The sequence below is a fragment of the Cavia porcellus genome, unplaced genomic scaffold, assembly GCF_034190915.1.
Source record: "Cavia porcellus strain 051 isolate PalLab524CR breed Dunkin Hartley unplaced genomic scaffold, mCavPor4.1 scaffold_4, whole genome shotgun sequence".
NCBI lineage: Eukaryota > Metazoa > Chordata > Mammalia > Rodentia > Caviidae > Cavia > Cavia porcellus.
The window spans coordinates 83,516,813-83,532,609 of NW_026947487.1; the positions used below are offsets into that span (position 1 = coordinate 83,516,813).

At 39.7% G+C, this 15,797-nt stretch overlaps 1 protein-coding gene across 3 annotated transcripts in view; it reads right to left on the reverse strand.

The window, feature by feature from the left end:
• The window catches only part of Bbs2 (Bardet-Biedl syndrome 2), a 29,310-nt gene extending 14,559 nt beyond the window's left edge, over positions 1 to 14,751 (reverse strand). The window contains exons 1-7 of one of the 3 annotated variants that reach the window (XM_063247346.1): positions 14,466 to 14,751; positions 12,682 to 12,913; positions 8,827 to 8,948; positions 8,529 to 8,591; positions 7,669 to 7,746; positions 3,136 to 3,240; positions 2,962 to 3,048 (exon numbers count right to left, since the gene is read on the reverse strand). In XM_063247346.1, the coding sequence (XP_063103416.1) occupies positions 2,962 to 3,048; positions 3,136 to 3,240; positions 7,669 to 7,746; positions 8,529 to 8,591; positions 8,827 to 8,948; positions 12,682 to 12,913; positions 14,466 to 14,582 (804 nt within the window). In that variant the 5' untranslated portion in view covers positions 14,583 to 14,751. Of the gene's footprint in view, positions 1 to 2,961; positions 3,049 to 3,135; positions 3,241 to 7,668; positions 7,747 to 8,528; positions 8,592 to 8,826; positions 8,953 to 12,681; positions 12,914 to 14,465 lie in introns of all 3 variants that reach the window. The other 2 variants (XM_003472086.5, XM_063247347.1) reach the window with 2 other exon arrangements.
• Between the last annotated feature and the right edge of the window lie 1,046 nt (positions 14,752 to 15,797).

A 15,797-nucleotide genomic window follows, 5' to 3' on the forward strand; every position in this document is an offset into this window, starting at 1 on the left:
AAGCTGAGATTTTATCTGTTCCTGTTATAGCACTGGGATTGCATTTCCAGTTGGTTTCTCTCCACTCTGTTCTCTCTCTGTTCCTGGGTCGGCAGGGTATATCTCCCCTTGCTTAGGATTCCTCATACCACACCATTCCTGGATTCTAAGCGGGGTATCTCAGAGAGCCTCAGTAGCTGCTCTTATCTATCCGCCATGCTCTCCCAGAAGTCTCTACTGTTTTGTCTTTGACATCCTTCTTGGTAAAACTTTGCAAACAAAAAATCACAGCCTACCCCCTTGCCTGGAGTAATATCACTTTCTATTATTCATGTTACATAAAATAACATCATATAAGCCTGGAGATTATGACTATGAAAGCCTGCAAAAGGATCCCTGCATCTTACCAAAGGTGTTGGTATATAATGTAACCCTCTAACTCAAACTAAACTGACTTGCTTCTTTCCAATGAAAGCCTCACCACCTAACAGCTTCTTGCATTCAGTCCCACAATTTTAGCAAATGAGAGGGCTCATTTGCTCACTAAGAAAGAGGATTATGCATTGCTATTTCTGTAGTTACTCTGCTCTTTTGCTTACCCAACATGGAAGTTTTGTCCTGAGGGAGAGGATGGGCCTCTAACTCAACAAATGGCCTACTATAGAGTTAACTGGCTAGTAGCATTTGTTTAGTATCTTTACACCTACATTACCAAGCTGCATCTGTGTGTTTTCCTTTTCTGTGCTATTCCTGTTAAGTGTAGATAATCAGTTTCCCACTTACATAATGCTTGTATAATTTATCTTTTTTTTTGTGCTGAGACACATTATATAATAGAAAATCCTCAAAATTTTCAAAGTATTTCCTTATAAAAACTCTAGGTCCAAAGTCATATTTTGAGGTAACTTTTAATGATTTCTTAAATCTAGTAGTTTTCTAATTCCTGAATCCACTGTAATAATTTTTCCCATAATTTGGTTCATCGCTATGGTGTGAGTAGTTTTGTCCCATTAAAGAATGCTGAAATCTTAACCCCAAGGTGACAGTGTAGGAGTTAAAAGCCTCTGGGAAGTGAGGAGAAGCAGTGCCCTCACACCTGGGATTAGTACCCCACAGGAGACACTGAGAGTCCCTTACTCTCTCCACAGGGAAAGCTGTAGCGAGAAGACGGCCCTCTGAGGGACCAGGCCCTCCCACACCCACATCTTGCCAGCACCTTCACTTTGACTTTCTGGAGCTTGTGAAGTGTTATTTACAAGCTGCACAGTCTATGGTATTTTGTTATAAAAAGCCTCAGTGGACTAAGACACTTGTTTTATGAACTTCAAATACCTTCACAAACAACTAGAGTCTTCATAATAGTGGTACTGGGAATTGAACCCAAGGCCTTCTATATGCTGTGCAAGAGATCTACTACTGAGCTGTACCCTCAACTCCCTTAAAACTTTTAATACCCACATCACAGACAAAACTAAGAAAAGGAACCTAGTTGTTGTTGTTGTTGTTTTTTTAATTCTGGGGATCAAGCCTAAGGCCTTCATGCCGAGCTACACACTCAGCCTTTTTTATTTGTAATTTTGAGATAGAGACTTGCTAAGTTGTTTGGGCTGGGTTTGAACTTGCTATCCGCTTGCTTTAGCCTCCCGGAATACTAGGATGACCAGTGTGCACTATCACACCCAGCTCTAACCTAACAGCTTCATTTTTTTAAGTTTTTATTAGTACATGTTTGAGATACACAGTGAATACACTCATCATGGGAAGTTATTACATTATATATTATGTCACATCTTAGCCCTTCTTATTGTACTTCCCTTCTCCTCGCTCTTCTTTCCATCCCTTCCTAGGGAAGGGATGATCCTTCTCCCTTCTCACAGCTGGGATTCCCTAGCAGAAGATCCTTCTCCCATCTCCAAAAAGGTATGATCTCACTTTCCTATAATCAATTTTTTGTTTTGCCCTTTCTTATACTTCAGGTTTCTCATATAAGAGAAACCTTGTGATTTATTTCACTAACATTGGATTTAAGGTATATCTATTTCTTCTACAAATGATTTGAATTTATCCTTTTTATAGAAGAGAAGAATTTCATTATGTATATAAATATCACATTTTCTTTATCCATTCATTTGGTGATGGGCATACAGGCCACTTCCAAGATCGAGCTATTACAAGTTGTGCTGCTATAAACAAGGGTATGCATGTATCCCAATATTACATCTTTAACTCTTTGGGGAAGATACCCAACGGGGAATAGCTGGGTGAGATGGAATTTCTATTTTATAATAACTTTTTAGAAACTATTTTTTTATATAACATCAAAGAAAGGCTGGAGGTGTGAGCGATAGGCAAAGAAAAAGCAAAAGAGAAAAGACAGGAATTTGTTGCTCCTCTTTAGGTAGTTCAAGAGTAACAGATAAAAAGCTAGGGCAAATGGTATCCATGGAGATCTGGCAGCTACTTAGAGGAGTTTCTAAGGAGACAATTTTGACTCGTCAAAAGTCTATAAGAAAATCTGATTTGAGGAGAAAAAAAGAAAGCAAAAGAATATTGCTTTGAAGTTGCTGAGAACAACATGCCAGCATTAGACTTTAATAATCATTTCAGTATTACTAACATGATTTCCCCCACTAACTGAGTTTCCAGTTATTTTTAAAGATTTACTAGGAAAGCGCTAAGACAGTTCATTATTAGATTATTAAAAGTTCTTTTATTTTTCACTGGTCTACATGTACCAAAAGCATTTTGAACAATGAATTTTCATTCTATCAGAGAGACTTTAAAAGAATCTACCCAGATATTTTATCTCAAATGTGGCTTGTAAGGGTGAAAAAACACTCACTCTGGAAGGAAGAAATAATGTAGAAAGACTGAGAGAAATTTGAAAACGTAGTCAAGGAACTCAGGTTTATATTTCCATGTTCCTATTCTCATGCAGCCAACATCGAATTTGCTACTTTGAGCTCTGCTATTTAAACCTACCTTCCCATTCGACCAGCCAGTTATCAGTTCACATACTCCATCAGAATTAAGGTCAAAAGCATGAATACTCATGGCATGATTTTTGGACTGAAAAAGAATTCCAATAATTAGTACAGAAGCCTCTTAATACTGGAAATATAAAATCCTTGAATAGCAGAAGCTGAACATACTAACTTTAATTCTCCAGGATCGGGCCATTTTGTCATAAACTCCAACTGTGCCATTGGAAAGGGCATACCCAAATCGGCTGCCATACATGGGGCATAGAGAGGTGATTATCTGCAAAAATAATACATAAAACACATCTTTTCATTAGGTCTTAATACAATGCAACATATAGCTTTAGAAGACTGCAAGCCTTGCTACAAGTATGTTAAAATGAGATGTAAAACCATTTCCAACCCACTAGTGGGCAATATATTTCTCTGCCATGTTATCTATTTCAGGGTTGGAAAAGATTTTAAGATTTTTATAAAACTCACAAACTTTAGCATTTTAGATCTAGATCATAAAGCAAGTTTAGAAAATTATTTTAGAAGAATCACAATAAAACAGGATTAAGGAGGAAAAAATACTGAGTATACAAGACCTAGGATACATACAATGGAAATTATTATATATATTAACTCAAATGATTTTAATGATTATTTCAGTTTCCTTAATTTACAATCTTAGATTCTAATTTTGGAGACTTTTTTTTTTCCTTTGGTACTAGAAATCAAACTCAGGACCTTCCATTTGCCAGGCAGGCAACTTGTGCCACTGAGCTTTATTCCCAGCCTTTAGACTCTAAATTTTAAAAAGAATTATAATCTAGGATTGTCATGGTTTATGTCTGTAGCCCCCAGGCCTCATGCGTTTTCACTACACATTTGTGATTGGTTAATTGTCTAGTGCTTGGATTGATGGTGTCAGTGCTGTAGCCACATAGGGGTGGAGCCAGCATATAATGTAATGGCAGGAAGAAAGTGTGTCTCGCTTTTTTGCCGGCTTCTGCCTTGCTATTTGCGGCTGCCATGAACTGTGGCCCTGCCATGCCACCCTGCCTTGGAGCCAACTGAGTATGGACTGAAACCTCCAAAACCTGTAAGAAATAAACCTTTCCTTTCCCAACTTGGTGCATCAGGTATTTTTGTCTCAGCAACGAGTAAAAAGTAACTAAGACAGAATTTGGTACCAGGGAGTAGGGTGATTTGCTGTGACTGTACCTGACCATGTTTTTCGAGAGGCTTTGGAAATGGCTGTAGGCAGAGTTTGGAAAGGTTCGGACATGTTACCTGGATGCATAGAGCTGCAGCAGCTTAGGCTGTTCTGTAGAGGAGATTCTGGTCAGAGCTCAGGAGACCAGAATAGTGATAGAAAGCCTCATGGTAAAGACCAGGCTTGGGAGGTTTCTGATGGGAAGAAGGACTGCATTGGTTGTTGGATACTGACTACGTTTTCCCGTGATGTGTGTTATGGCTTAGCAGAAACTTTGTCTGCATTTTGCTCATGCCCAAAGACTTTGCCTGAGACTGAGATTAAGGGCAATGGACTGATTAATCTGGAAAAGGAAATTTCAACACAGTCGAATGTTGAGGCTGTGGCATGACTATTGTTGGGGATTTTTAGCCAGCTTTATGTTACAAATCAAGAGGAAAGAGCCTGGTAAGATAATTTACAATACTGTAAGTTTGGCCAGAAGGAAAACTCCAGCGAAGGTGTGGATTGTAAAGTTCTAACTGAGACTTTGACTGCTGAGAAGAAACAGAGCGACAAGAAAGATGGCCCCAGGGCATCCCAGGAAGCACTGGCTGCCCACCCTTTGCAGCCTCAAAACTGCAAAAGTGAAAGAATTTGCTCAGAGGAGAAAGCTTCAGAGCACCACACTCCAGAATGGCAATGGAGGCCACATGAGATTCCAGAATGGCAGCAACATAGAGAAGCTTTTCTTCACAATCAGATTCACAGAGCCCAACAATCTACACAATTGATCCCTACAGCCAGGAGAGAAAAAAGCCTGGCTATTGCTCCAGCTGGCAGCAAACCTTGGCAGCATCCACATAGTGCTGATTTTAGGTGCAAGGAAAATGCACAAATTCTGAGGGTAAGATGGCTTCCACCTTGATTGCAAAGGGCCTGGGAGGCCAAGCAGTGTGCCTCTGAATGGGCAATTTGGAAAGATGTAAAGGTGAAGCCAAAGGAGCAGTGGAGACCCCAGAAGTTTGGAAAAGGAACATGGATCATCCAAGGAAAGCTGCAAAAAATGAGCAAAGAGAGTTTAAGAGAGAAGCTTCGGGATCTGAAATCCCCGGAAGTGCCATGGGGGTGGAATCACCCAAGCCTTTTGGAGCTTGCAACTAGATTGCTTCAGATGCTTAGCATGTAACTCTAGGACTTAATGTTCATCCTGCTGGATGTTGGACTTGCTTTGTTTCCAATGCTTTGTATTTACTTATTTGTAACTTTTGGAATGGTAATGTTTTTCTTGTGCCTTTGCATTTCAGAAATGTTTAACCTTGTTTCATTTGTACAGAGGGTTACAGTTTAAGAGTTTGCCATAGATCTTAGAGGAGACTTGGGATTTGGACTTTTCTTTAATGCTGAAACTGTTAGGACTTTGGCAACTCTTGGAGATAGACTAAATGTTTTTTATATAAAAGATGAGTCCTGGGGGCCAGGGGTGGAATGTCATGGTTTACGTGGGTGGCCCCCAGGCCTCATGCGTTTGCATTATGCATTTGTGATTGATTCATTGTGCAGCACTTGGATTGATGGTGTCAGTGCTACACCCACATAGGAGTGGAGCCAGCATACAATGTAATGGCAGGAAGAAAGTGTGTCTCACTTTTTTTGCCGGTTTCTACCTTGCTATTTGCAGCTGCCATGAACTGTGGCCCTGCCATGCCATCCTGCCTTGGAGCCAACTGAGTATGGACTGAAACCTCCAAAACCTGTAAGAAATAAACCTTTCCTTTCCCAACTTGGTGCATCAGGTATTTTTGTCTCAGCGACAAGTAAAAGGTAACTAAGAGACAAGGATTAACTAACTTTTGAGTGTACATTTTTCTATTACATAACCTACTGTTTGCTAAAGATAAAAAAAAAGAAAGTATCATCCTTTCAAAATTGAAAACTCAAACACATAGACTTGTGTGGATGTAACAATAAATAGAATGCACATATTATATGGAAATGTTTATAGGACTATGGGATCATTTAATATCTTTAGAAGATAAACTTTTAGATATGGAACAAAATTATCCTTTAAAGTTAAAGCCAAAGCTTAATAATATCTGTGATTCTACAGATCTATTTTCTAATTCTGGCCCTAATACAAGAGACCTTAAGAAATATATTGTATAAAGCGAAGAATAGTTATGTAATTTTCTTTACACCTACAGCATTTCTACAAAACTACCCACTTCACCTAACTCTGAATACACAGTGCTGTGTAAGATTCCAGAATTATTTAACTCAAGCATTCTTCTGAATACTTAATATTGTTCAACTGCCAAATGAATCTAGATTTTGTTCACTTGGGAAAAGACATTTGCACTAAGAGCTGGCAGAAGAACTTTTTTTTTTTTTTTTGTCATTTTGGTTCAGGCTTCTCCCAAACTCTCTTTGTAGCCTAGGCTGGTCTCAAACTTGCAAGGATCCTCCTGCCCCAGCCTCCTGAGTGCTGGGATTACAGGCATGCATCATCCGAAACAATTTCATAAAGTGTATATTTTCATAAATTTAACCTCATATTCCCCAGGTCCTTTAGGGTTTCCTTAATTCATTCCTTTTTTCTTTTGTAGACAATAAGAAAAACAAGTTCCCTCTAACACCTATTTCACGTTCTCCTTATTTTTTCTAGGATTTGGGGGAAAAAAAGTGTTTCAAAACACACACTCTCCTAACACCTAAAACTGACAAAAATATACTTTTAAAATCATGTTTATTTAAAATCATATTTATTCCAACCAACTGGGAAAAATTAACTATAAATTAGAATGAAAGGGCTGGGTGTGGTGGTGCCTGATGTATCCCAGCCCTCAGGAGGATGAGGCAGGGTCCAAGGCCAGCCTGGGCTACAAAATGAGTTCAAGGCAAGCTGAACTATATAGCAAGACTCTTCATCTTAAGAAAATTTTTTAATGAAAGAAATATGATGATATAGGATACAGCCCTATACCCAACTGTGGTGTTGGTGTTTTTTGGGGGGCAGGGAGGTGAAGCTACACAAACCTCTTTAAGAACCTAATCAAAGCCAAACACCCTCTTTCTGGAAAAGTATGTAAAATAGAATCCTATATACAGACACACTTCTTTACATTACTGCTTTGGCACTGATTTCTCCTTTATTTCTTCTCTATCCACAGCTGTCATTTTAAATTATAATAATTGTGACTATATAAAAAGTACAAAGTAAGATGGGTACGGTGGTGCACACCTGTAATCCCAGTACTTGGAAGGCTGAGACAGGGGTTGCTGGAAATCCGAGGCCAGCCTGGCTATATAGTGAGTTCAAGGCCAGCCTGAATAGAGCAACATTTCATCTCCAAAAAGCAATCAAATAAAAAAGGTAGACAGCAGACTAAGGAGAAACTCAGTTTTTATTCTAAAATCACCAAGCACTCTCATGTGAGAAGACCCTCCAGCACTCTCATGTAGTACTATACCTGACTGAGCCATTCTGTCTTCCCCGAGCTTATCCCAACTCTAGGGTGCACGCCTTACCTCTGTTTCCGTCATTTCTGCTATAATCTCATCTTCTTTAAAAACTCGGATATCAAAATCCTCAGACCCAACAAGGAGCTGAAGGTGGAGAAATCATAAATATTTAGTTTAATAAGTAAATAGCAAAATGTCCATAAATAAAACAAAAAAAAATGGCACCGTACTCGGCTGCTACTGCCACTCCAGAGTTCCAATCCAGTGCTCGGGAAGTTCCCTTTAACTGAAGGATCAACAGATTCAGGCAGTGAAGAACAGATTTTATCCTGCCAAGTGGAATGCACATCTTGCCAGAATATTTTCTTTCACCGTGTACCTGAAAATGCTCTCTGGCTGAGTAACTTTACCAGCGTGCAAATGGGAGCCCAACTTCAGACATCAATGCCCAGCATCTAGGGACAAGTTAATGCCCGACACAGCACTTCGCATGCTCAGGCCCAAAATGCTGATTTCCAGAGTAATTATTAGAAATTAACTTCAGAGGACTAAAAGATAATTGCTGAAACTTTTTAGATTCCAAAGAAAAAAAGTAGGCCAAAATGGAAACAATTTATGAATATGTTTCAAAGCATCCAAAGCAATTTATAAGGTTATGAATATAACAAAGGTCCCATAAACTACTCTGCCTTTTCTTCCCTGTCCTGTCTTTCATACTCCATGGCATATTGTTTGTATTAGATGAACACAAGTGATTTATTGTTCAAAAAGAGGAGATATCAGAACTAATAAACACTTCAGTTCACTGACTGAATAAATGTGGCCAGTTAGATATCATTGAGGGAACAAAGCTCCAAGATCAGGGTGAGACCTCTCTCAACACTAACACAGAGAACACACCCTAGGGGCATCTTCTTCCCACCTACCTCTTTCTTCCCATCACCATCAAAGTCACACAAAGCCAAGGAATGAACATTGTCTCCAGTAACCTGGAAATAAAGTGGCACGTCAGCTCTTCCATTTCATTCAAATATATCAGCTGCATGAAGAGAGGGATTATACAAGCAGCCAATGAGCTATTTGACTTGATCATATTTTTTAAATGTATGAATTACAAATATTATTCCGTTTTTATTATTTAGTACAGACAGTAAATTTTAAAATATGCTAAAGAAAATTAAAACTGCTTAAGGCTATCAAAAAAGAATGTTTGGTTCTTCATACCGTCCAAAAGAGATCATTTCCTTCATGATCAAAACCCTGTAGAACACAATTTCCACCAATAATTGCAAGAGGAGAGGCCACATCTCCCAGCGTCCCCAGCACAATGGCATTTGCCCCATCTGCTACCTAAGAAGCAAAAGAAACACAATTTCAGACACGGTGATGGGTAGGTGCACTGGAGGTAATGTGGATCTGCCTTCTCATTTGTATCCTTGACTTCCTGTGAGATGTGTGAGAAGCTACATGGTCCCGAGAGGGTAGCCCGCGTGGTCCACTGAAGCTATCGCTGCAGCTTCTGTAAGCATAAGCACAGACCCACGGTAGACTCAGAGCCCTGGCTGTCATGCTAAGCTGATCCAGTATGCTGCTATGATACTCTGGGGCTCTCCAGCGCCAACAAGCACTACAGAGAAAATTTTCTAGAGAATCAAAACACAGGCCTTTCACCAGGCATGGTGGCATACACCAGTGATCTCAGCATTCGGGAGGCTGAGGCAGGAGGATCGCTGTGAGTTCAAGGCCAGCCTGGGCTACATAGTGAGTTTAAGGCCAGCCTGGGCTACATAGTGAGTTTAAGGCCAGCCTAAACTACATAATGAGACCTGTCTCAAAAAAATTTTTTTTTCAAAATGTATGCTTTTAAACACTCAAATTTTATCATTTATTTTAACCATTTGGGGATGGAAATATTTTTAATATTACTACCCAATTCTCTTATTACTACTTTATAATGTTTAAAAACCATAAAGAATGAAACAAATCCCTCTAGTCCCAGCATCCAGAATTAATAAATATCTCAAACTTCTTTAATATATTACACAACCATAACTTAATTTATTTATGGGAAATTCAAAGACATTTTGTGAATATTGTTTATTTTACAAGAACAAAATCTTTATTTACATTATCTTTAGGAAAAATTTTAAAAAAAGACTGACTATAAAGGAAACAGACATTATAAGAAATTAAAACTGTTAAAAAGTCAAGGAAAACATAAAAGGAAGCCAAAGAACTTGGATAAATAACTACAATATAAGTCAGAAAGTTATTTTTTGTTATTAAAAGGCAAATAAATAGGAAAAGAATACTCCAGCTCTCTAAAAAAGAAATTGATAAGAAATGTAGTCCAAAATCACGAAAAATGTTCATTCTCACCACATATGATTTTTCACTTTCCAATAAGCAGTGATGAAAAAGAACAATATCCACTGTTGATTAGGGTGTTATAAAACAGGTGCTCTCAGTGCAAGGAAGAGGTAGAAAACCAGCAGTCTTTCTAGAGATTAATTTAGCAATATCTGCGAGAAGTCTCATCTAAAAATAATTTTCACTCAGCAATTTCACTCAGTATTTCTTCTTTTCCATTTCTTTTTCTATTTCTGTCTTCCTTTGCTCTGACTTTGCTCTGACTCAGCAATTATAAAGCCAAGGCCTTGTAATATTAATTTTATGTATCAACCTGGCTAGACCCTACTACCCAGATATTTGGTCAAACATTATTCTCGTTGTTACTGTGAGGATATTTTCTAGAGAAGATTACATTTAAATCAGTACAAAGTAAAACACATTATCTTCTATAGTGTGAGTGAACCTCAATATTCAGGTTCAGGACTTCATAGGAAGAAAGACTACTGACCTCCCACAAGGAAAGAGGGATTCTGCCAGCTGACTGCCTTCAGACTTCAGATTCAACATCAGTCCCCCAGGTCTCCACCCCACAGGTGTTGGACTTGCCACCCACCGCAATCATGTACAGCAATTCCCCAAGCACCTGCTCCCACCAAACATACACACATTGTATTGGTTCTGTGTCTCTGGAGAACCTTATGAATCCACTCCTAAACTTAATTTCAGTCCTCAATGAATGTAGAAGGATTCTGTGACCTTGAAATAGGCAAGGATTTCTTAGAAGGATCAGAAAAACACTGTGATACACATACACACAATGTAACTATAAAAACTATAAAAAGAAATGAAATATTGATATATGCTACAACATAGATCAAAATGGAAATTTTTATGCTAAGAATAAGAAGCTGGATAGAGACCGGTCACGTACCCTTGTAATCTTAGCACTTGGAAAGCCAAAGCAGGAAGATCACTGTGAGTTCAAGGGCAGACTGAGCTACACAGTGAGTTCAAAGCTAGCCTGGATTATATAGTGAAACCCTGTCTCTTAAACCGCACCACCAAAAAAGAAGCCAATCGCAAAAGACCACACAGTATATGATTCTGTATTTAGGAAATGCCTAGAATAGGCAGAAAATAGAAAACAGATTTCCTCAGAAGGCTAACAGAAAAAGCAGACTACCTACTATTGTGTTGTTTTTTTGTCTTCAGAGGTAATAAAAATGTTTAAAATTGATTGTGGTGGTGGTTACAAAACTTTCTGATTTGGGGTTTTTTTCTTTTCAGACAGGGTGTCACTAAATAATCCAAACTGGCCTTGAGCCCACTATGCAGCCCAGGCTGGCCTTGAATTTGTGGCAATCCTCCTGCCTCAGCCTCCCAAGGGCTGGGACTACAGGCATGTGCCACCACACTTAGATTACAAAACTTTCTGAATAAACTAAAGACAAATTAATTGTACATTAAAAATAGATGATTGTATGGTATGTGAATATTTTTTTAAAAATTATCGCAGGATGGGGCTGGAGGTTTAGCTCAGCGGCATAAGCGCCTGCCTTGCAAGCAGGCAGTCGTGAGTTCGATCCCCGGTACTGATAAAAAGGAAAAAGACAAAAAAAAAAAAATTATCGCAGGAAAAATAAGCTAAAAGGCTATAGGTACATAGTATGATCCCATTTTGTTAAAAAAATTATTTGCATATACTTAGCAAAAAAATCTGGAAAAGTAAATTCAAGAATTAATTTAAGAAGTATCATTAAGAATTAATTACTATTGTGTTTTTTTCCTGTTCGTTTCCCTATCCTTTTGTATAACAAATACAAATTACTTGGTTAATAAAACTGCAGTAGCCTGTAGATGGCAGGCTACAGTAAGGGCTTCTTCTTCAAAGTACTTAAATGCAAGGCCACCAGAAGAACTGTGAGCCAGCTTCCCAGTCCCTACCTGAATTTTCAACAGGAGATCCTGACAGAGGTGTGATCAAAGTGTGTGTTTGAATTTTTAAAATGTGTTACAGCAAACGACACACTGCTATTAATCCCCTTCAGAACACGCTCATCCATTCAAACACTTGTCTCATCCTCCTTGCCACTTTCAGGAGTAGCTCTGGAAATCCTTTTCATAAATGTCTTTAGTTGTCCCTATCATGTATGTCCTGAATCAATTCAAAACATTTACCTTTCATGGTCATTTTGACTTCAGGAAAGCGAGGAAGTCACATGGTGCCAGATTCAAGGAACAAGGTGGATGAGGACACACTACAGGGTTTTCAGGAGCCTCCCTTTCCACTGGAGAGCACCCAGAAGCAGTATTCAAGTATTTTTAAATCACACCTCCTACAGACGTTCACAAAGGAGGACTTCCAGAACTATTTAGAAAGTAGCAAGAAGACGGGACAGGTGTGTTCAAAGTGAGGGGGAATACTTACAGCAGGATAAATGACAGTGTGGCTTTCCCTATAATACATTTTTCAAAATTTAAACAGTCACCATGATTTTCAATCATCCCTTATAGATGAACTGCAGTGATACCAAGTGACTACCAGCCATGACCAAATATAATAGTCCCAACTACATACAGCAGATATAAACGGCAAACACTCCATGTCATTAAATTATACTATAATGGCCACATAATAAAGCAAAATAAATATGTGACCTTTTTCAAGGATTAAAAAACTGGACATTAACAAGTAATGAAAATTTTATGGTTGTCATGGAGGTATACTTGCCTCTCTGTAGAACAAATCTGAATTATTGTAGACATCATAGGCCAAAAGGTTAGTCTGGGTGCCTACTAAAAGAACATCACGGCCAAGTTCGGGGTTTAGTACTCCGGCGGTTAGGCAGCTGACCACCTGGTTAATGTTCAGAAGAGAAACATCAGATTCCAGCGGGCTCTGGGAGACTCTGGACGCTCTGAAATACTGGCCCCGTGTATGAGGATTGTGAATAAAAACCTAAAACAAAAACAGGTAATTGCATTCCCTTAAAATATCAAAAAAGACAAATTAACATCGTACTTTTTTTTTTAACAAAAACAGGTTAAAAACATGTCAGCATCAAGAAGTTACATACAAAGCTTACGAAGCTTAAAACACAAACATGGCACTTTGCAGTGTGGAACCCAGGGACAAAGAAGCAGGTTATGAATAAGATCTAATTGCTGCTTACCCATTCTATACCTGTTGTGCACCTACAGCAGAGCCAGTATGAATTTGTTTTTGGCATCTGTCAGGGCTCCCAACTAACATTATCATGTACTAGACTCTATACTAAATAAGTGCTTTACAGTATTATACTATACTTAATGAAAATGTGTGTCCCAAGGCATATCATATGAAGTAATACGGTCCTAAAACTATACACCATGACACAAACACTAGCTATGAAATGTACCCTAGGTTGGAGAACATGCATTGTAATTTCATTTCAACCATTCTCCAGTTTAGTGTCACCAGACACTACTTTATTATTTCTATCAGTAAAGTGGGAATCACAAAAGGAAAATAATACCTAACAACTAGTGGCCACTTTCAATATGCCAAGGGCTTTACATGTATCATCCAAGCCTAACAACCCTAAGGTAGGTAATACTGTTAAGTATCTTGCCAAAGGTCCTGAAATTAGTAGGCAGTGGAGCCAGGATTACCCACACCTATGCTATGCTACTGCTCTTGAAGCAAGGATGCTGAGATAATTAATGTAATAAGCCTTTCTATCTGTTAAATGTTGTTACCCTTGGAGTCACTGTATTCCTTGTATTTTGGGCATATTCTGTCACTGTATAGGGCAGTAAGTGTGGAATAAAGATATCTTTTAAAAATCTCTGTGATCCTTACAGTACAGAAAATTCCTGACACATAGTAAGCACTTAGCAAATAAATTATGGGGGAAAACTTGATTGTACATGAGCAAGGACCAAAAGTGCCATTTGAGGCCTGGAGATACACTGTCATAACAGTGCTTGCCTACCGTGTGGGAGGCCCTGAGTCCCATTCTGTGCTACACACACACACACACACACACACACACAAACTTAATTTAGGAGTGTCTGCAGTCTTTTCTCTGTAAAAGGTACCAGTAAGTGGAAGGAGCCTCCAGCCACACGCAGGTGCAAAGGGCTGGAATCTGAGGTCGGCTCTTACTGCTAATCCCAGCCAAGCTGCATTTTCCTTTAGGAAGACTTTCCGCCCTAAACGCCTTATCTGTCCTGGACTTCAACAATATCCTAAAGTGCCTAACGGTATGAAATCCAACTAATATACTACAAACGTGTACTGATTTTTACAATGTAAGTGGAAAGGAAAGAAGGAAGGAAGGAAGGGAAAAGAAAGAAAGAAGCCAAAGTGCTCAGAAAAACTGAGGGAGGATGAAGAGGTACAAAAATTCTCTATTGGTTGCCAGGCAACCCGGAGGCGGGGTCAGGGTGAGGGGCGGGACCGCAAGGCTGCAGTCCTGGGAGGTCTTGAGTCCCCGGGGTCCGGGGAGCGTGCGCGTGGGAGCGGTTACCTTGCCCGCTTGGGTGGCGGCCGCCAGGCACGGGTGGGTCCCGTCGTAGCGCCCTATGGCCACCATACGAGGGCTGATTTTGTGGCGCAGTTTCAGGGTGAACACGGGCAGCAGCATGACGGCAGCGGCTCAGGGAAGGACTGACACCCGGCGCGGGGGGGGGGGGGGCGGAGCCGACCCCACTCGCCAGGGTTAAGCGCACAAGGACAAGGCCAGCTTGGCCCCCGCTGCAGAAACAGAGCTGGACGGAGTAAGCCGGAGCGGGCGGCTCATTCTGCGGCTGCGCAGACCCGCCCGGCTCCTTCTGCGGCTGCGCAATTCTCGGCGCCCATTTTTCCCTGGTGGCTGTACATGGTACTGCGGCGCCTGGTTGTGGTTAAAATCGGCTTTTCAGTGCAGCAACTTTCCTGCCGAGTTTCAGCTCCACTTGGGTGTCTACGATGGCCAAGCCTGAGCCAGTGCACCCTTACATTTTCTCTTCTAGCATAGCGATCAAGCTGCACCTCTGTAAACTCCACACACTCGTAACATCCTCCAGAAGGTTATTAATTAAAGAAATATTTTTTAGTGTATTTTGTGTCCCTTGCTTTACTGTTATAATGAGGCAATCTACAACAGTTACCTTCACCAAGTACAGTGGATCAGTCCGCTCAGACGGGGGCGGAGCGGGAGGAGTGCTTCAACTTCTCAGGTTAAATAGACCGAGGCAGTGAATGCAACCTTATTTGGAAAAAAAAAAAAAAATGGGTTTTATATATGTAATTAGGTAAAAAGTGTAAAGTAAAATAATAGATTAGAGTGGGCCCTAAATCCAATGACAAATGACCTTAAAAGAGAGAGAGAAAAAGAGAAGGTCATCGTCAGAGATTGGAATTATGCTATCAGAAATCAATGCCTGAGGGCACCAGAACTTGAAAGATGCAAGGAAGAATTCTTCCCTAGAACCTTCAGAGATAGCATAACGCTATCAAATCAGACTTCTGGGTTACAGAACTGTGAGAATACTTTCCTGTTGTTTTAAACCATAAACAAACAGGAACTGGAGACTTGTAGGCTTATCTGTGCATTTTAAATGCACACTTGCACAATCCAAAAATTGTGATCACTCAGTAAGTTTTTTTTTTTTTTTTTTTTTTTTTGAGGGCACATAGTGTGTCAGGCACTTTTCCAAACCATAAATAGTAAATAAAAAACAAGCCTACGTGTTCTCCTGGAACCAATGTACTAGCCAGAGGAAATAAGCACTAAACAAGAAGTGCATAGCCTTGATAGAAAGCACTTTCTACAGAAAATTAAGATAAGGAAGAGGATTGGAGGGAACAGAATTTTAAA